The following is a 20,695-nucleotide window of genomic DNA, read 5'->3' on the forward strand; positions in this document are numbered from 1 at the left end:
CATCACGAGTACGCACCACACGGCACAACCATCACCAAGGAGTATTACCAAGAGGTTCTGCGTCGCCTTCGTGACGCTGTGCGACGCAAACGGCCGGACCTGTGGGCAGCGGGCAATTTGCAGCTCCATCACGATAACGCACCCGCCCATTCTTCACATTTGATACAGAGTTTCTTGGCCAAACACAACACACCTGTGCCTCGTCAGGCTCCCTACTCTCCCGACATGGCTCCGTGTGACTTCTGGCTTTTCTCCAAGCTGAAAATGCCCCTGAAAGGGACCAGATTTCAGTCCAGAGAAGACATCATGCGGAATGCGACGGACCAGCTGCGCGCCATTCCAAAAGAGGCGTTCCAGCGCTGCTTCCGACAGTGGCAGAACCGTTGGGAGAAGTGTGTGGCAGCCCAAGGGGACTACTTTGAAGGAGATTAGTGTAAGTTTGTTGTATCTGGATACGAGTATTTTTTATGAACAAAGGTCGGATACTTTTTGAACACACCTCGTATATATACAAACTTGGCATTTAATATGGAATATTTTTTTTGTGGGGGTGAACTTACTTTTCAAGATGACTTAGAACCAAAAGTTCATTGGAATTATGTTGAAATTATTCTAGATTTTGTTAGTGACCTTTAAAAGAAACAAAAACCACATTTGACATTTCGAAGCAAATAAATTGATCCTTGAAAGTGATGCAAACTGATATCAAACTCAATTCACGGACAGTACTGTGTTAAACTTCTGTGCGTTTTCCAGAAGTTTCTCTTTATTTTGCACATTAGCCAAATTTTTTTTTAACAAAAACAAAAGTTAAATTACGACTGGGATTACAGACAGTAAAATTACAGTTCAGTTCTTCGTGTAACCCCCACGAGCATTCAGGAGAGTACGTACATGTTGAGGCATGCTGTTCACGAGATTTGCCAAGGTTTGGACAGGAATCGCTTGCCATGCAGTTACAATAGCCTGCTGCAATTCACGCACAGAGGCAGGCTGCTGGTCCAAGTTGTCGATTTGACGCGTTAATTCTGCCCACAAGTTCTCTATCGGATTCATATCCGGGGACATGGCAGGCCACTCCATATGCTCTCCACCACGGTCAGCAAGAAAGTGTTGGATGATGCGAGCATGATGAGGCCGTGCATTGTCCTCTTGGAAGACAAAGTTTCCTCGAAAGGCTGCACGAACAAATGGAAGCAATTTTTCTTCCAGAATGGCCCTGTGCTTGAACTGGTTCAGGTTTCCATTCAGAACAACCAGGTCAGTTTTGCCCCCTGCTTGAAAAGCAGCCCAAACGGTCACCCCACCACCTCCAGCTTGGAATCTTGGCACTATACAATCTTCGTTGTAGGCTTCATGCACTTGTCTGCGCACTCGGACGTGGCCATCTTGACGATAGACCAGAAATCTAGACTCGTCACTGAAGATCACGTGATTCCAGTGTCCTGGCTGCCATTGACGGTGCTCTCTGGCCCACTGCAATCGGCACTGGCAGTGTTGTCTGGTCAGACGTGGCTTTCTCAGGGGACACCTGGCACGATAGCCTGCTTGAACCAGTCGTTGGTTGACTAGCCTTCTGGATACAGGCACATTTGTCAGTTGCTGCCACTCAGCCCTAAGCTGATTAGCTGACTTGGTACAGCCATTGCAGACTAACCGGTGCAGCTGGCGATCATCCGTCCTTGTGGTTCTGCGGGGACGTCCTGGCCTCGGTATTGGAGTAGGGACACCCCGCTGAGCATTTCGTTTCAGGATATTTGACACCTGACCTTGAGTGATGCCATACTGCCAAACAATAGCACGCTGTTTCATGCTGGAATTTCGTAAAGCCACCACTAAATGACAAACAGCATTGTCGAGTTGACGGACCATCTCCAGGGGAAGCGGCAATAACTTTTGTAGACGTGCAGCAGTTGTTTTCCACGAATACAGAACGCAACAACCCTTATATACCCGATTGTGAAGCCAATCGTCAAATGTACCTGTCCGTACATTTTGTCACGCCACCTGTGATATAATCCTGTTATTGACTTCTTGCTGCGACAGACAATCAGTGACATGGTTCTTTTAACAAAGAAATCACCGAAGCGTAAAAGAAACTCACCAGACTGATATACCGAGTTCAGAAAGTAAACCCAAGTCAAGAAAAAAAAAAAAAAATTCCATGTTAAATGCCAAGTCTGTATGTATATATATATATATATATATATATATATATATATATATATATATATATATTGTTGCGGATATGAGGATTGTGTTTTTTTATTGTGTTGTATTGTATAGTAAATTGTTGTAAATATCACCCTCTGTAAAATGTAATGATTCCTTGTAAATACCTCCGTAGTGTGAAGGTCAAAGGGCGTCTCGGTAGTTATTCCATAAACACCACATTGCAGGACACGATAAAACCCTTGTTCAGTAGCTTATATCTTATTATGTGTCTTAGGGTAAGGCTGTGTCTCCCATTAATTTAAATACTCCATTGCACCAAGTGAAATAAGAGTAGATCCCCTTTCATTTCATTTCAATGGCCAACTGCATTTTGGGCGGTTTTCTTCAACCACCATTGGCCACGAGGCAGGGTTGGGAAAGAAGGGCGTGTCTCCACCTCGTCATAGAGGGGAGGAGTGAGCCAGCCACGAACAACCAACCGAGCACGAGGGGTTTGGTTTGAGAGGGCGGAGGAAGAGCGTTTGGGGGGAGGTTCACAAAGGTTGAGGGGCGGGGCCTATATAACCCACCGCGGGGTGTCCCCCAAGCAGATGGGCTGGAGAGAAGTGAGAGAAAGGCTGAGCTGAGCTGCGTGGAGAGGTACACAAAAAGGAAGGGTCCAAGAGAAAGCCGAGGAGCTTTTACGAAGCAAGCTACACGAGAGATACAGCAGAGGAGTGCAGCCCCGTTTCAACCAGCCGCGTGAAGCCCTGATGGTGTGCGCTGTAAAGCGGAATACAAGGAGCCGCCGGCCCCCCCGCTTCCCGCCCGGAGTGGACCCGCTCGCTGTGCCCTGTGATCCCACCTGCTCATCCTTTCCAGCCATTCCTGCCTGCAAGTTCCCCATTTTGCCTACGTGTTTGTTTTGTTTGTTCTGTCCTGGGTAGTAAACGAAGTCAGTATAAGCTAGTAATTTGCACTGTGTCACCTGCGTCTCATGTCCCCTGTAAATAAACGTGACTGCTTTATTTTTGCTTATATGTGTAAATAATAATAAACCCAGTTACTCTTCTGTACGTCTTCTTCCTCTTTGCATTCGGTCGCTTTAGAGTTTTCCAGATTGAGTAGCTGTGGCGCGATACGGCCAACGTTTGGGTAAATCGGGTGAATCGGGGAAGAACAGTTCGGACGCGGTTATACCTCCGCTCGGTAAAAATAACATCCTAATCCGCGGACCGTAACAAATTGGTGTCAGGGAGTGAGATACGAGGCCCGAAGCGCGCTTAACGCGCTCAAAATTACAAGCTGCTGGAAATTGTTTTGTTTTTAAAGGAAAACCCGAATTTTGAAATCGCGCCATGGCTGGTCAAGGCGACGGGATGCCGGTGGGAGAGATAGACGGGGTGGAATCGACCCAGGACCTTGGGGAAATGTATATGGAGGATGTGGTTGAGGGGGTATCAGGTGCACAAAATGGCGCTCTCGCGCACGAGGTTTCAGGTGCGCAAAATGGCGCCTTTGCGCAAGCGGTTACAGCGGCACCAAATATAGCCGCGCCCGTGACTGTAGCAGCGCCACTGGGGGATTCGGACCTTTTTATGTTACAAATGGGGGCCCTTATGGACAGGCTAGAAGCCAAAATGGGAGACCAAATTGGAGGTTTGAAAAACAGTATGGGGGTAATGAGGGACGAAGCGAGGGCTCATAGCGAGCGATTGGGGGGCGAAATGGGGGGCAAAATGGGAGAAATGGGGGAACGGCTAGAAGCTAAATTTGAGGGGCTAGACAATAATTTTAAGGGATTAGACAAGAAATTTGAGGGGTTAGACAATGGGATAGAAGGGGTGAAACATGGGTTAACGGGGGTGGAAAATAGAATGGCTGCCCAGGAGAATCAGTTAGAAGGGGTGAAAAATGGGTTAATGGGGTTAGAAAATAGGATGGAAGACAAATTGCGGGAAATAGGGGAGCAATCCGCCCGGGAAATCGAACAGATGGGGAACCAGATAGAGGAGGTGAAAATCGGGTTAGAAAGTAAATTGGATGCTCAGAGGGATGAATTGGGACAGATGAGGGTGGCATCTACAAAAGAGATGGAGGAGATGAAAGAGGAGATACGACGAGGTGTAAGTGAGGAGGTCTCGGGGGTACGCGAGGAGGTAAAAAAAAAACAACAACAAAAAAAACAAAAAAAAAAACAACCACCTTTAGAGGCCATTTTTCCCCGCAAGCGGGGGTTGGCCTTTTTCGGGAACTGTGGTTGTTGTTGTTTTTCGGTCCCCTTTTTGAAGCAATGTTTTACGGCCGGATGCCCTTCCTGACGCCAACCCTTTTTGCCGCCTTTAACGACAAGCAGGGAATTACCAGTGAACTGGTACTCAATTAGCCGACCTCGGAAGGATGACAGGCTGAGTCAACCCCCCTGGCGTTAATTCAGCGATTGACCGGGATTCGAACCCAGGATCCTAGGATCCTAAGCCGGCACCCTAGCCGCTAGCCCAACACCAGGGATTACGCGAGGAGGTAAAGCGAGGTGAAAAGCGTATAGAGAAAGAGGTGAGGAATAATACGGCAAAGTTACAAGGGGGGCATAGAGGACCTGACGGAGGAGGTGGAACAGCTGACGGAGGGACAAAAAGAACTAACGGAGCAGGTTCAAAGGAACACTGCGGTACTAGGAGGTTTAAAAGCGACACAAAACGACATATAAAAGGACTTGATAGTGACACAGAGGCAATGTCAGATGGTACGTGAGTGACTGACAATGAGGATGGACGAGGTGACAGAGGTAATGGAGACGAAGGACCGGCAGGTGAGGACGCACATAGAGACGGTCAAGATAGCCTTAGAGGACGAACTTGAGGAGACGTACCGGGAAATAAAAGAGGTGAAGCAAAAATTAGAGGAAGTGGAAGAAGAGGTGAGTGAAATTAAGAAGGGACAGACAGAAACTAAGAGGGAGATAAAGGAGGAGGTAATGGAATTGGTACAAGGTCGGTGCTCAACTCATAATGGCGTGCTCACTAACCAAATAAAGTTTGCAGGTGGCGAAGGAGGTGCGGAGACGAGGTGCCAAGGTGAGTGGCGATGTACGTGGAAATGTACATGATGTGAGGAAAGCTTCAGTCGGCTTGGGGGTTGATGTGGACCCGGGTGTTCGTGAGAGGCCGTTGGTGAAGTGTGCGACAGGTATGGTGTGCGAAAAAAGAGGTGTGCGAGAATGTCCGACCATGGGGTGTGAGAGGAAAAAGTGCGCACCGAGGAGTGAGTGTGCTGTCGAGAGTGAGTCGGTCGTAGCGCGTGTGCGAGGGAGCACATGGAAGCGCGTAGTGAGAAGTGTTACAGAGGATGTAACGGAAGCATGCACGCCTGTGGTGAGTGTTACGGAGGAAGTAACGAAAGAGTGTGCGCAAGAGGATGTGCGGGAAAGGTGTGTAACGGACGGGTGCATGGGGAAAGAGTGCGCTGTCAAGAGTGAGGGAGAATGCATGCCTGTGGTGAGTGTTACAGAGGGTGTAACGGGAGAGTGTGCGCAAGAGTGTGCGCGAGAAAGGTGTGTAACGGACGGGTGCATGAGGAAAGAGTGCGCTGTCGAGAGTAAGGGTGAGTGTGCTGTCAAGAGTGGTGGTGAAAGTAGTGAGAGTGACACGGAGCGTGAGTTGGTTGTGACAGGTGAGAGAGGATGTACACCTGGAATGGAAGGAAGCACACCTGGAATGGTAGAGCGTGTGTGGGAATGCACACTTGAGTTGGTAGTGAGGCACGTGGTTGGGTGTGCGAGTGAGAGCACACCTGTGATTGTCACAGAGGAGGTGACCGAGGAGGGGGCACGAAGAGGTGTGTTGGTGAGGTGTGCGAACGACGAATGTGTGCCAAGGTGTTCGGTGGTCAGGTGTGTGACCAAGTCTGTGAGCGGAATGAGTGTACCTGGGTGTGTAAGAAAAGGTGCAATGATCAAGAGCAGGGAGACGGCTGGATGTGTGAGCAAGGAACGGGCTGCGGGGTGTAAGCAAGCAGGCGAGGCATCGACGGTAACCGGGTTAGCGGTTAGAGCGACTTATAGCCGAATCGGGCCCTCGGTGCATGCCGGGTTTCGCGTGCCGCGAGGACCAGCGGGGATCCGAACCACGGCGGGTTCGAAAGGACCGCCGTACGCGATCCACGCTGGGCCTCGCTTGGAACGGCCGCGTCCGTGCTCCGCTAGGTGGAACGGGCATCCCGATAGGAAGGGTCGTCATGGCGACCCCTTTTTGTTGAGGCGCTCCGGCAGGTCGAGGTCGGGCCATGGGATGGCTCTGTGCCGAGGTGGTGCGTGGGATCTCGGCCCGGGTAAGCGTCCTTCCCTGCACCGAATGCGGGACGTATCCAGCCGCTGGCACCAAACAACCCGCATTCATTGCTCGGCTTTACGAAGCCGAGCTTTGGAAGTGAATTGGCGCACCGAGAGGCACTAGTGAGAAGACTGATGACGAGAAGTGTTTTGGCCCCGAAATTAGAAAAACAAAATTTGATGATTGGCAAAGGATTGGCAGAGTGATGATTGGCAGAGGATTGGTAGAGTGACTGGCAAATTTTTGATTGGTTGAAATTTGACGAGCAAAATTTATAGTAAGAGATGCCCCATGTGATGGGATGGCCAATCCACCATCCCTCACAGCGGGGGCAAAGGAGCACTAGACTTATGGGGTTTATGGCAGTGAAAACTAGCCCGGGAGGGTTTGGATAATGTGTAGGGATCTAGACAAGATGACATTAGGTAACGGTAAGGTTAGTTAGTGACAATGATACCTGTAGTGCGGACGCAGGTAGATTAGGTTGGATGATAATGACAAGGGAGCGCAATAGTTTAAAGGGACGACTGGGAGGCGCAAGTTTCAGAGGGGAGTAGTTAGATGAGATGATGCCGTGTGAGTGTTGGAGGTGTATAGAAGTGTATTGTGAAAAGTGTGTGAGGAACAGGTGTGATTGCACAGGTGTGCAACTGAACAGGTGTGTGGAGCAGTGTATGGATGAGAGTGATGGTGATGTGTATTGGGTTGACCAAATGGTCCAGGGAGAAAGAGGGTGCAGGTGGCACCAGGTAAGAGTGCACAGGTGTGCAACGACAGGTGTATGGAGAATGGTTGTGTGGAATACATGGTATGGAATATATGGAGTTTGGGACTGGATGGTAGTGGAGTGAGTATGGTGGAAATTGTGGAGTGGAGTGGATGGTGCGGAGGTGTGAATGGGGGAAGAGTGGACCCCCAATCACGAATACCCGGGGCGGGTAGTGTAAGTGTTAGGTAGAGGGTACAGGTAAATTGTGGTTGGATATTGGCATCTGTGGTGCGGGTGAAAGAATGGTGTTTGGATGGGTGCATTAGTGTTGTGGAAATGGCTGGGCGTGTAGCCTGTTAGTGTGTGTAGTTGGTTTGGGCACTCCACCACTGTGAGGATGTCGGCCAGGTGAGGCCGCAGGTGGGCTCTGGGAGCCGGTAGTAGTTGTTGTGGATGGGGCCCGAGGATCCGGAGGACGGACCCGGGTAGCCCAGTGCCAGAGGGCACCGAGTGGGGTGACAGAGCCAGGAGGGGCCTTCCCCAGTTAGATAGGTTAGGTGAGGAGCTAGGTAAGCTCGGGTGGCAACTACAGTGGTGGAGGTGTGCAGGTGGGTACACCTGCTGGGAGAGCTACACGTCACAGCCCAGAAATTGTGCAAGGGCACTGGGAGATGAATCGGGGGAGTGAGACCCCAAATTGAGAAGCACCACAGTTTGGTCAATAGGAATTGGTTTTTAGAACCCATAGTGTAAGTTGGCCAATGGATTGGCAGGGAGAGACCCCGGGTAGTGTAACGTGTGTTAAAGTCATTTAGAAAGTAGTTAGGATGAGAGTCTCCTCGCACCATCTGCATCCACTCACCTGAGGTGACAGGTACTCCACACCATGCCAGGTTGTTTTTATTATTTTTATGTGCAAATGTTTTGGATTGTGAGACACATCATGACGTGGGTGTGACATTGTGCTTGATGTTCCATCTCTCCCTCCTTATGAGGATTGATAATGAATTGGGTGATGGCAAATTTTGGCTAGAGGGATTGTGGAGACGAATTTGGTATAAGGGAAATATGGGGAAGACGTGACAGTAGCGACGGATTGGTAAATGTGTAGATTTTTGTAAATATGGGGTAAGGGCAAGGGTAGTGTAGGTGACGGGGGGGGGGGGGGGTGACGTACGGTAGGGACGAGCTTTCTCACTTCTCCCTCCGTACGCATTTCGCCTTGCATTGCCTTGTTTGATGTGTACCCTTGTGACCTTACCCCTCGCTCATTTGTCTTTCCCCTTTTGTCTCCCACATGACCTGTGCGCCATTGGGCGCCGAGGGGAGCGTGCGTGAGTCGGCCATTGTGCGCCCGAAATTCCCAGAACCAGCTGTCTGCATCGATGCACCACATGATGGACCACATGTCAGTGGCCGAGCACCACTTATGGACCCCATGGGTTGGGGCATGGCCCCTCTGCTGGAACCGGCCATGAAGGCCCGAAATCTTGCTGGCGGACCTTGGCCACAGGGCACCGATGCCCCACAGGTGAACCACACTAGTCGGCCCTGTGGGCCATAAATAAAGAAAATAAAAGGGACACGTTGGGTGCATTTTACTTTATTGCAAATAGGCCCCCAGCAAAGGAAAAAGACAACATCTGGAAGAAATAATAATAGCCAGCAGAGGGAGCCGAAGAGCAAGAGATCACCTGCAGGGTTAGGGGTTGTTGTTTTTATTTTCATTGAACAATGGTGACTGCACCGATTGGTGCTTGAGGGTGTATTGGTGCGTTAGGGTGCTTTAATGGTGCGTCGATGCAGAGCAGACTGTCTCCCCCCCCCCCCCCCCGAGAAAGAACAATCACAGGTCCTGGGTTAGTCTTGTAAATAAAAGTAGCGTCAATTGTAAATAATGCTCCCCACCGTCAGTGTATAGTTTGAAGACCATTCCGCAATTCGGTTAACTGTGGGCGTGAGTCTGTTAGGCAGGGTGCAATGGAGCAGCGGGACACATTTATTTATGTTTTAAAACTGTCGCACTCAGGGTCAGGTTAAAAGTAGAGGGAACTACACCTACGTGTCACACTAAATTAAAGTTGTAGGCCCGGGCCGTGCCTAAGAGGAGGAGGGTGCAGTGTTGCGGATATGAGGATTGTGTTTTTTTATTGTGTTGTATTGTATAGTAAATTGTTGTAAATATCACCCTCTGTAAAATGTAATGATTCCTTGTAAATACCTCCGTAGTGTGAAGGTCAAAGGGCGTCTCGGTAGTTATTCCATAAACACCACATTGCAGGACACGATAAAACCCTTGTTCAGTAGCTTATATCTTATTATGTGTCTTAGGGTAAGGCTGTGTCTCCCATTAATTTAAATACTCCATTGCACCAAGTGAAATAAGAGTAGATCCCCTTTCATTTCATTTCAATGGCCAACTGCATTTTGGGCGGTTTTCTTCAACCACCATTGGCCACGAGGCAGGGTTGGGAAAGAAGGGCGTGTCTCCACCTCGTCATAGAGGGGAGGAGTGAGCCAGCCCCGAACAACCAACCGAGCACGAGGGGTTTGGTTTGAGGGCGGAGGAAGAGCGTTTGGGGGGAGGTTCGCAAAGGTTGAGGGGCGGGGCCTATATAACCCGCCGTGGGGTGTCCCCCAAGCAGATGGGCTGGAGAGAAGTGAGAGAAAGGCTGAGCTGAGCTGCATGGAGAGGTACACGAAAAGGAAGGGTCCAAGAGAAAGCCGAGGAGCTTTTACGAAGCAAGCTACACGAGAGATACAGCAGAGGAGTGCAGCCCCGTTTCAACCAGCCGCGTGAAGCCCTGACGGTGTGCGCTGTAAAGCGGAATACAAGGAGCCGCCGGCCCCCCCGCTTCCCGCCCGGAGTGGACCCGCTCGCTGTGCCCTGTGATCCCACCTGCTCATCCTTTCCAGCCATTCCTGCCTGCAAGTTCCCCATTTTGCCTCCATGAGTTTGTTTTGTTTGTTCTGTCCTGGGTAGTAAACTAAGTCAGTATAAGCTAGTAATTTGCACTGTCACCTGCGTCTCATGTCCCCTGTAAATAAACGTGACTGCTTTCTTTTTGCTTATATGTGTAAATAATAATAAACCCAGTTACTCTTCTGTACGTCTTCTTCCTCTTTGCATTCGGTCGCTTTAGAGTTTTCCAGATTGAGTAGCTGTGGCGCGATACGGCCAACGTTTGGGTAAATCGGGGAAGAACAGTTCGGCCGCGGTTATACCTCCGCTCGGTAAAAATAACATCCTAATCCGCGGACCGTAACAATATATATATATATAACTCGATCCCTTTATTTATTAAGAAATATTACAGTACCTTTATTAAAACTACACCAAAATGATTTACCAATCTGTGGTTTAGCAACTATGGCAGTGCACGATTTCTATCTTGATGCGGTGAGAAACAAAATAATTTGGTCAGGATGCTGGCGATAACTCGCCGACTCTCTCCTTCTCCTTCTCAGAAAACACCGTAGAATCATTATTTTGCTGTCAATTTCCCCGACAGGGGTTATGACATTTTATGTATTTTTCTTCTTGTCTACACGGTAATACGAGGGCATGTTGAAAAATAATCTGATGCATCCTTTTCTTTTTCTTCAAAACATGTAAAAATATTCAAATGAAACCAAGACTGATACGAACATCAATCTTTATTCTCTCATGGTGCATATTTATCTATCAGCATAATCACCATTGTGATCCACACAGTTCTGCCAACATTCAGTAGTTTTGTGATGCCATCACGATCGAAGTGTGTGTGCATCCTGCTGACTTAACTGGTGATTCACAGCGGCCTTGGCATTATCGTAGAAAGTAAAATGTTCTCCACAAAGGTGTTCCTTAAATTTGGGGAAGAGATTAAAATCTGATGGAGCGAAGTCGGGGCTGGTGATCCTTTGTGGCGGAACTCCATTGACGATCTCTTACTCTCAGGATCGTAACGGTGCACCCAACTCTCATCTCCAGTCAGTCATCCCAACTTTCATCTCCAGTCAGTCATCCCAACTTTCATCTCCAGTCAGTCATCCCAACTTTCATCTCCAGTCAGTCATCCCAACTTTCATCTCCAGTCAGTCATCCCAAATTTCATCTTCAGTCATTCATCCCATCTCTTATCTTCAGTCATTCATCGCAACTCTCATCTCCAGTCATTCATTGCAACTCTCATCTCCAGTCATTCATCGCAACTCTCATCTCCAGTCATTCATCCCAACTCTCATCTCCAGTCATTCATCCCAACTCTCATCTCCAGTCATTCATTGCAACTCTCATCTCCAGTCATTCATCGCAACTCTCATCTCCAGTCATTCATCCCAACTCTCATCTCCAGTCATTCATCGCAACTCTCATCTCCAGTCATTCATCGCAACTCTCATCTCCAGTCATTCATCCCAACTCTCATCTCCAGTCATTCATCGCAACTCTCATCTCCAGTCATTCATCCCAACTCTCATCTCCAGTCATTCATCGCAACTCTCATCTCCAGTCATTCATCCCAACTCGCATCTCCAGTCATTCATTGCAACTCTCATCTCCAGTCATTCATCCCAACTCTCATCTCCAGTCATTCATCGCAACTCATCTCCAGTCATTCATCCCAACTCTCATCTCCAGTCATTCATCGCAACTCTCCTCTTCAGTCATTCATCCCAACTCTCATCTCCAGTCATTCATCCCAACTCTCATCTCCAGTCATTCATCCCAACTCTCATCTCCAGTCATTCATCGCAACTCTCATTTCCAGTCATTCATCGCAACTCTCATCTCCAGTCATTCATCGCAACTCTCATCTCCAGTCATTCATTGCAACTCTCCTCTTCAGTCAGTCATTGCAACTCTCCTCTTCAGTCATTCATCCCAACTCGCATCTCCAGTCATTCATTGCAACTCTCCTCTTCAGTCATTCATCCCAACTCACATCTCCATCTCCAGTCATTCATTGCAACTCTCATCTCCAGTCATTCATCGCAACTCTCATCTCCAGTCATTCATCCCAACTCTCATCTCCAGTCATTCATCCCAACTCTCATCTCCATCTCCAGTCATTCATTGCAACTCTCATCTCCAGTCATTCATCCCAACTCTCATTTCCAGTCATTCATCGCAACTCTTATCTCCAGTCATTCATCCCAACTCTCATCTCCAGTCATTCATCGCAACTCTCATCTCCAGTCATTCATTGCAACTCTCCTCTTCAGTCAGTCATTGCAACTCTACTCTTCAGTCATTCATCCCAACTCGCATCTCCAGTCATTCATTGCAACTCTCATCTCCAGTCATTCATCACAACTCTCCTCTTCAAATATCTTTACCTGTGTTGGAGAAAAAGAATATGAGGCATTACTTTTCAACACAACCTCGTACTTATTGAAATGGAACAAAAAAGACCAAACAAACAAAAATCGGAAACAAACTGCTGTATTTGTATTCGAGACATAATAGCATGACAGTTGAGAGAACAAGATTCACAAGATATGCAAAACATGGGAAACATTAATACCAAGGACAAAATCTATTCCCTTTTGGAAGAAACATGTATCTAGATTCGAGAGCAACATACATTACACTTCATCGAAAAACAAAACAGTTATTGTGTATCTGAACATAGCTCAGAGAATCATTGAGTTTTCATCAAAGTTTCATACATTTCTTGTTTTAACAATGCCCCTTTTGATTTGATTTTTACAACCAATTACAGGGTGTTCCCTGATACTTAACTGCATACAGTCATTTTGCCTCCGATTAAAGCATTCCAGACTGACACTGTTAACACCAAGGCAGAGACACGTGTTACACCTCATTTGATGTTAACCCCACCGCTGATTAAGGAAGTTGTGTGCACCTTGCAAACCGGAAGTGTGTCCATCCATGGGAAGGTTTGCTTTGGCAATTTTCCTTGGAAGGAGCACAATCGTTTTAATATACAGTCTTAGAAGGTTGTACAACAACAGACGTGATGAAACCAATATGATAACACAGGCAATCAGTGCAGAGTATTGTTCTTATACCTCACAGGTAAACTTTTAGGCCCTTTTTGTCTCGTTTGTTAAATATGCCAGCTTTTTCCTGTCATTTGGGAAACAATATCATGCATTGCATAAATAAAAATATATAAATGTATATATATATATATATATATATATACACACACAACTTCAGCATGTGCCGAATCGAATAAAGAAATACTTGTGCAACGTTAACACGGCTGGCAGAGCAGATTCGATAACGTCATTTCGTTCCTTAGACCCATTTACCGCAGGTAGAAAAGAGGACCCGCATCGCAAGCAAACTCAAACCAGTCCGCATTGGAGGGAGGGGAGAGTGGGATTGACGACGTGACTCAAAATACTCATCCAAAGTCCTAAAAAGGTCCACTGGCACAGTAATCGACGCACACATTCAAACATCGACGCACACGTTCAAACATTGCACATTTGTCAAAGCTATCTAACGTTTCATATGCACGGTCCCTGCGCGTGTACCGTACACACGCGCACGCTAACCAATACTTCAGACCTGTGACGAGTACAGACATCATAAGCAGTTGGTAGTCACGGTTCCGGTGGTACTTGGTGTGACCCTGTTTTGTAGGATGTAGCTCGCGCCAAGAGCCCTTTAAAAACTGGAAAAAAAAACAACATGTGCAAAGCAAAAAAGCAAAATGATGGCGAACCATCATCAACACCCAAAACGTTACCATCCTATAATTTATGCATATATAATAGACATGAGATACAACATTCAAAGCCAACCTTATGAGATCACAAACTATGCTGCGTACATGTTCACGTCGAGCACTTTTTTTGCATTATTAGCACTCATTGACCATTAAAACGATCTGGATTCATAAAATAGGTTTTAACCCATCGGCCCTCTGATAATCAGTAGCAATCTGCTTTTCAAAATCATAGAGGAGGAAACAAAAAGCAAACTCTGAACAACATTGGAGGAAATAAAAACAATTCTTGGACGACACTCCAAGAATTACCAGGAAATAATTTGGTTGTTCAATCAAGTTGCAGCAATTACATTCTCACATTAGTATACGAAGCCACAACGTGGTTACATTTCGACAAATAAATGTGTATAAAAAAAAAAAAAAAAAACACCTTTAGAGGCCATTTTTCCCCGCAAAGCGGGGGTTGGCCTTTTTCGGGAACCGTGGTTGTTGTTGTTTTTTGGTCCCCTTTTTGAAGCAATGTTTTACGGCCGGATGCCCTTCCTGACGCCAACCCTTTTTGCCGCCTTCAACGACAAACAGGGAATTACCGGTGAACTGGTACTCAAATTGCAAACACTTCAGAGGCAATGCTAATACTTGCCTATAGGTGCGACAAATAAATGTGTATACTGGATGTAATTAGAAAGGAAATGTGTATTTTCTTACTAATCACAGAAACCGATATAATATGAAAAATAAAAACGTGATGTTTCTTGGACCATTGTGTCTTGTAGGTAAATATTTTTTTCCTGTTAACCATGGTGACAAATAGGAGCTGAAGACGTGAGCGGAGGGAGTGAATAAAAATCAGCGCACAAAGGATGGAAACAAAGTACTTGTTCTTTGCTTTAGTTTTCAAATCTTGTGCTGCCGATGTTGCGATGACAAACAAAACGCGGCCATCGGGTCAAAAGCTCGTGCTCAGGACTTGATTGTGCGGCAAAGAACCGACCAAGTGACGGTAAGCCCGAGCCCTACGCAGAGACTGGTCGAGCTGCAAGTTGAGTCCCGCCAATTTGGAGCAGGCCAACGAAAGGTCGTTGTTGGAGCCGACGATGGCCCAAGCACCGGTCTGGCCCAGCGTCTGGTGCCGGAAGTAGATGTTGAGAAGCGTCGGCACCTCGTCATCCCCGTCTCGGCCAAACAAGTCATCCGGCCAAACTGCCCTAATAAAACAGCACATTCGTGTACAGAGATCATAATCCGTCGATTAATCGTACTTTTCTTAATTCAAAGTTAAAACAGGTATCATTTTGGAAATGAACTTTCCTTGGGTCAGAATTGCAGTCTCCATGACATAATTTATACCTACCGCACGTCAGTAAAATTTACAAATTTCTCTTCAATCCCACTCCTCCCTCCAGGTCTTTAAAACAGCCGTTCACCACCATCTCTTATCTTCCTCCATCCAAAACCTTGATCTTTTCTACCCCCGCTAATTCACCCCAGATCCACTTTTTTGAAATACCGACTTCTTTCCTGGAAGTCATAGCAGCGTCCATGTGTTGTTTACCTCTCCCACCCCCCCACCCCTCCCAAGCCCCCTCCCTCCCACAGATCTCCCGATGTTCCTGCTCTCCATCTTGTCTCCCGCTCCCTTTATCATATGTTTTATGTGTCAGTTTGTCTTTTTTATTGATCAATGTTAGCTCTTACACGAGCCTTGATCTTGTATACAAAAAAAAGAAAGAGTTAGTACCTTGCGGATGCATGGTAACAAGGTTATTGCAAACACTTCAGAGGGCAAGGCTAATACTTGCCTATAGGTGCGAATGAGCTGCAGCGCATGGTAGAGTTCCCTGCGGTTTAGGCACTCTATGAGACGCTGGATAGCCTCTTCGCTGGAGTCGCTAAGCTCCACGGATGGACTCGTTTGACTTTCCAATGCGCTCACTGGCGGACTGTCACTGTAAGCCAGCTGTAGTTCTCCTCGCAGTCGCTCCATCTCTGTGGAGAGGTCGAGTAGCTAATGGTGAAACAGGGTGAAAAGAGATGCATGTTAGAATTAAAGAAACAGCAGCATGTTGGCCCTGCTTGTTGTTTTAAAAACTTATGGACTGAGGGACAAACTTGTTGCAGTACAAGATCACAATGATGACTTTCTGTTTAAGGAGACAAGTAGACAAAAATTTGCACATGGAAACATTCCATATGGAAGTGGGCTCATTTAATTGAGGGAAGAAAGTTTGATTTGAGAACAGGGAGGATGCAGGGCGAAGACGGTGAATCAACCGAGGGAAAGGTAACGATGGATGGGATGTACACACAGAGGAGGACAGAAACAAAAATTTCACATTGACAATTTAATGTATCAAAAAATATTTATGGGGGGCAAATGAGTTAAGAGCTGTGTTCAGCGGCTAAGAGATAGGCAAAAACCTTTACTGCCCAGGGTTTTGTTTTAATCGTTTAGCCTGTACTGTGTGTAGATTTATGTCTTTTTCAGGTCTAGGCCTTTAATCTTTTTGCGTTGTACTTGATGGTCAAAATGGGTAGTCATCACAAATATTCGAGGTCTTTGTTGTATGCCAAAATGTATGCTTTGTATGCAAAATGGTACAATTATTGACACTAAGTGTGTGCATAAAAAGCATCGTGCGTAAATTGAAACAATTGCTGAAAAAGGCATGAAATGATAAATCGATCAACCCTGGCTCGACTCTATGTCCGGGTCAGATCTTTGTGGCTTACCTGAGGGTTTTCCCGGATACCTTCCACTTTTGCAATGAGCTTTGAGTAGGCCTGGAAGAGTAACAGTAACTGGAAATGAAGTTTGTATAACTGTCTGCAGAGCTCCAGTCTCTGTGGAAGAAACACAGAAAACGTATGATTTCAGTCCTAATCACTCAGGCAGGGATAACCTAACATTTTGAACCCTGAGCTCCTTGGAGTTTATCGCTTTCAGCTCCCCCATCCTGGGCTCTCTGGAGTAAAATCACTGGAAAGTAAAAAGTTGTTTTATTTCTGTTTTCTGCATGTAAAAATGTTTTCCAGCCCTTTAGTTACAAATAAATAATATTTTAAATCATCGACCGTCTTACTTTCTTCTTTTTTGAGTTTATCGCCGATACTCTACTTTGTGGTGCAAGTCGAAGCAGCACTTATTGCTCGGCTTTCTGATACACAATAATTACGTATACACAATAAACAAAACCTCCCTCGCACTTTCTGAGCAATTAACGGCGACGCAGACTGAAGATTAGGTGTAATATAACGGAGCTGCTAATTGCTCTGGAAGTTGCTCGTGATATGTTTGTGAACAAGAGAAAATGAGCCTTAGACCATGAAAATAAATAAATAAATAAGCATGTGGCAGTTAAGAATGGATGTCAAATAATAATCAAAGTGCAGACCGACACGGCCTTCACAAGCAAGGCTAGTTCTACATCTCAAAACCAGGTCAGATTGTTATTTCAAATGGACAGAAAATAAAACGTGTTTATTACAATAGACAAAAATATCTGATGTTTGGAATTTTGTTGAGCCTGTGGTGTTGCAAAAGATTTTCAATTTATGAAAATGCTGTGCTTGGACATTCTTCACTCAACACGAATTGAAGAATTTTAAAGGCAATCATTGGGTTCATACCATTTCATCAAGTTCCTCTTCCTTTCGATCAATACTGATCTCATTCCCTTCCTCTTCTTCAAATATTCTGTGACATTCCTCCAGCCACTATCAAGGGAAAAGGAGAGAGAAATGTTAAAATTTTTGGTTTTCATGAAAGTTACAATAGGTCAGAGTATTTTAAAAAGTGTGTGCACCGCTTTGTTCCCTTAAAATCAAAAGGAAAAGTAAAATATCTTCAATAGAGATCACAACCTGCTGGGTGCCCTCACGCTTGCTGTTATACGTGTCCAGATGTTCCTGAAGCTCGAGGACGCTAAACTTGAGCTTATCCAGGAGATTGCAGGATAAGAGCTGCAGAGGACAATTTTCCAATATTACAAAGCTCCATACAGCAACTTTCACATGCTCACGGATTCACAAGACGAGCATATTTAATGGGTCAGGTTCATATAACCTGCATCTTAAGTTATCCAGGTAATGCACAAGGAACTGCACGTATCACATCAGGTATTTTTCTTGTATGACAAAAAAAAAAAAAAAATCACCGTCTCGGCATCAATGAAAATTGTTGGGCAATCTGCATTCGAGAGAAGAACGTCCAAGGAGCTCATGAACTTCAACCCAATACTATGAAGCCTGCTCCCGAGGTAACCCACGGCACTGTACGTGAGAGATCGGAATGACCTCTGAATGCCCTGCAACCAAGAAATGATTAAGCATGTCAAATAGATATGCACAAGGACCAAGGTAAAAAAAACCCTTTATTTTTAGAACTTAGTTTTATATTCACGACTTAAGCCCGATATGATGGTGCAGGGATAGCTGTGTTTGCGTTGTCTGGTTTAGGTTCGGTTCTCGACCCAACTATAAACCTATGGACCAGTGCTTCGCAGGCGGGGAGTTGCAACAAAGTGTGCCGACCCTCGGATGGACATTAAAGTGGGTGTCATGTCTGCTAACATTAGTTGATGGACGTTAAATCTCTCTTTGTCAATAAACAAAGAGAAGGCGATTTTTCGCCAGCACTCTGAACAAATTCTCCAAATTCCTGCCCAAATCACCTCAAGGAAAATCTCAGGCCTGGTCAGCTGGTTCCCCAAAACTTTCCTTGACCAACCCCACATGAAGATGCAATTACATGTATCCATTTAATATATATAAAAGTTTCATATGAATTACTCAACAAGTCTCGATATGAAAGGAGTGAAGGGATCCTGTCAGAACATTACCATGGACCACCACCCCAAATGGGGATGGTCACATGGATTTTCAAAGTTTATAACAAACACCAGTGCTGATCATTTCTGTTTCTGAAAAGTAATGGTCTTATCATCAGGCCAAAATGGTTTCGAAGAAACTTGTGAAATAAAGCCCTTCTCCAAGAGGGGACCCAAACACAAATTTATTTTTTTTAAACCATTCATTAATTAATCAGTCTAATTTGAAGGAGAAAAAAAATGAATGTTTTTTTGCCAATCACAAAGTGTCGAAAAACGCCCTGGAGTGTCGATTTTCAATTTTGCCAGTGACGTCACTATGAACTCACCTTGATCCAAATGGCGGCTGTGCATCGAGAACAGTGTATTTTGAGCTCGGATTCTGATACCGATTGCACCATCATTAGCAACTCTGAAGGTCCTCAGTATGTATGTTCTCAATATGGAGATAAAATTAGTGATGGAAATACTTTTGGGGGAATTGAGGAGCCGTATGATTTTGAGCCTTGTGTGAGCGATTCAGACGAAGATGGCGACAATGGAGGTGTTGGTGAAGATGAAAACGCCGGTCGCATGTTCACTACGGATTGGTAGGTTGGTCTTTCCGTTTAATGGACAGTTTATCAGGTATTTTGTATTAATTGATACATCAGTTATATCATTCCAGAAGAAATACGGCACAACACAGCATGTACATGACACAGCAAGGACAATGCCCAGGCACACTCGGACACAGCCCAGACACACTTGGGCAGCGCCGACCAAATGGGACACGAATGCCTTGTCCCACCATAGCAGGCTGACCCGGTGTCGTGGCTATTAAAGGATTGTCCTGTTTTATACTTGGGAGAGGTGGTGGCAAGGTGAGATCAGTCACCGGTTGGCCAACATAGGTGTTTGATTCACTGCTTAATCGCCTGTGTACATGTGCTCATAGCTCAATAGCCAACATCACGGCTTTACACAAAAAATGTGCAAAAACAGATCCTAGCAACTACAGACCAATCAGCCTTCTCCCAATTATCAGCAAAGTCATGGAATCCATCATTGCTTCGGATATGAAATCTTTCCTCTTCTCCAATGGCTTGATCTCTGATCATCAATTTGGTTTCAGACCAGGTCACTCTACTCTGGAAATGCTGCTTCTGCTGTCTCAACAATGGATGGAGGTCCTCAATGCCAAACAGGAAATTAGAGCTGTCTCCCTCGACATATCACGTGCCTTCGATACGGTCTGGCACCCCGCTCTGCTCACTAAACTCTCCTCCTTTGGTATCCATGGAAATCTCCAGGCATGGCTGGCAGACTTCCTCTCTAGTCGTAGTCAACGTGTGGCCCTGAATGGGTTTCTCTCATCTCCTTTTCCTGTTCAGGCTAGAGTTCCCCAAGGCAGTGTTCTGGGCCCTGTGCTTTTTCTGGTCTTCATCAATGATCTCTCCGACTCTCTTGAAAATCCTCTCTATCTCTTTGCTGATGACTCCACTCTCTGCCGCTCCATTCCTCATCCCTCAGATCGGCAGTCTGCAGCCTCCTCACTCTCTGCAGACCTGGACAAAATCACTGACTGGGCAAACAAGTGGAACATCTATCTATAATTCCAGTAATCTCTGTGTGTATGTTTGTATGTTTGTATGTTTGTATGTTTGTCTGTGACCGCTGTTTCTCGACAACCACGGGTCCGATATACTTGAAACTTGCCAGGTATATTGCTGGGGACCTGAGGATGTGCCTTTTCAAGGTTTCATATTAATCGGACAAGTAGTTACCGAGCTATGGCGATTTCTTTACCAAACTCCGCAAGCCGTTCGCTTTGGACCAAACCATTTCATGTAAATAGAGGGGGGGGGGGGGGGGGGATTGTCACCGTACTCGCAAGCCGTTCGCTTTGGACCAAACCATTTCATGTAAATAGAGGAGGGGGATTGTCACCGTACTCGCAAGCCGTTCGCTTTGGACCAAACCATTTCATGTAAATAGAGGGGGGGG

General features: G+C 46.1%; 1 protein-coding gene across 9 annotated transcripts in view; it reads right to left on the minus strand.

Annotated features, from left to right (window-relative positions):
• Positions 1-14,683: 14,683 nt before the first annotated feature.
• Positions 14,684-20,695, minus strand: part of LOC137426021 (protein furry homolog-like) — a 417,549-nt gene continuing 411,537 nt past the window's right edge. For 8 of the 9 annotated variants that reach the window (XM_078776948.1, XM_078776949.1, XM_078776947.1 and 5 more), the window contains 5 exons: positions 18,038-18,187; positions 17,745-17,843; positions 17,511-17,597; positions 16,614-16,724; positions 15,488-15,888 (listed from right to left, as the gene is read on the minus strand). In XM_078776948.1, the coding sequence (XP_078633074.1) occupies positions 15,568-15,888; positions 16,614-16,724; positions 17,511-17,597; positions 17,745-17,843; positions 18,038-18,187 (768 nt within the window). In that variant the 3' untranslated portion in view covers positions 15,488-15,567. Of the gene's footprint in view, positions 15,089-15,487; positions 15,889-16,613; positions 16,725-17,510; positions 17,598-17,744; positions 17,844-18,037; positions 18,188-20,695 lie in introns of those variants that run through there. The other variant, XM_068114742.2, reaches the window with a different exon arrangement.

The sequence above is a fragment of the Myxine glutinosa genome, chromosome 4 (assembly GCF_964187855.1).
Source record: "Myxine glutinosa chromosome 4, kmMyxGlut1.1, whole genome shotgun sequence".
NCBI classification, from domain to species: domain Eukaryota; kingdom Metazoa; phylum Chordata; class Myxini; order Myxiniformes; family Myxinidae; genus Myxine; species Myxine glutinosa.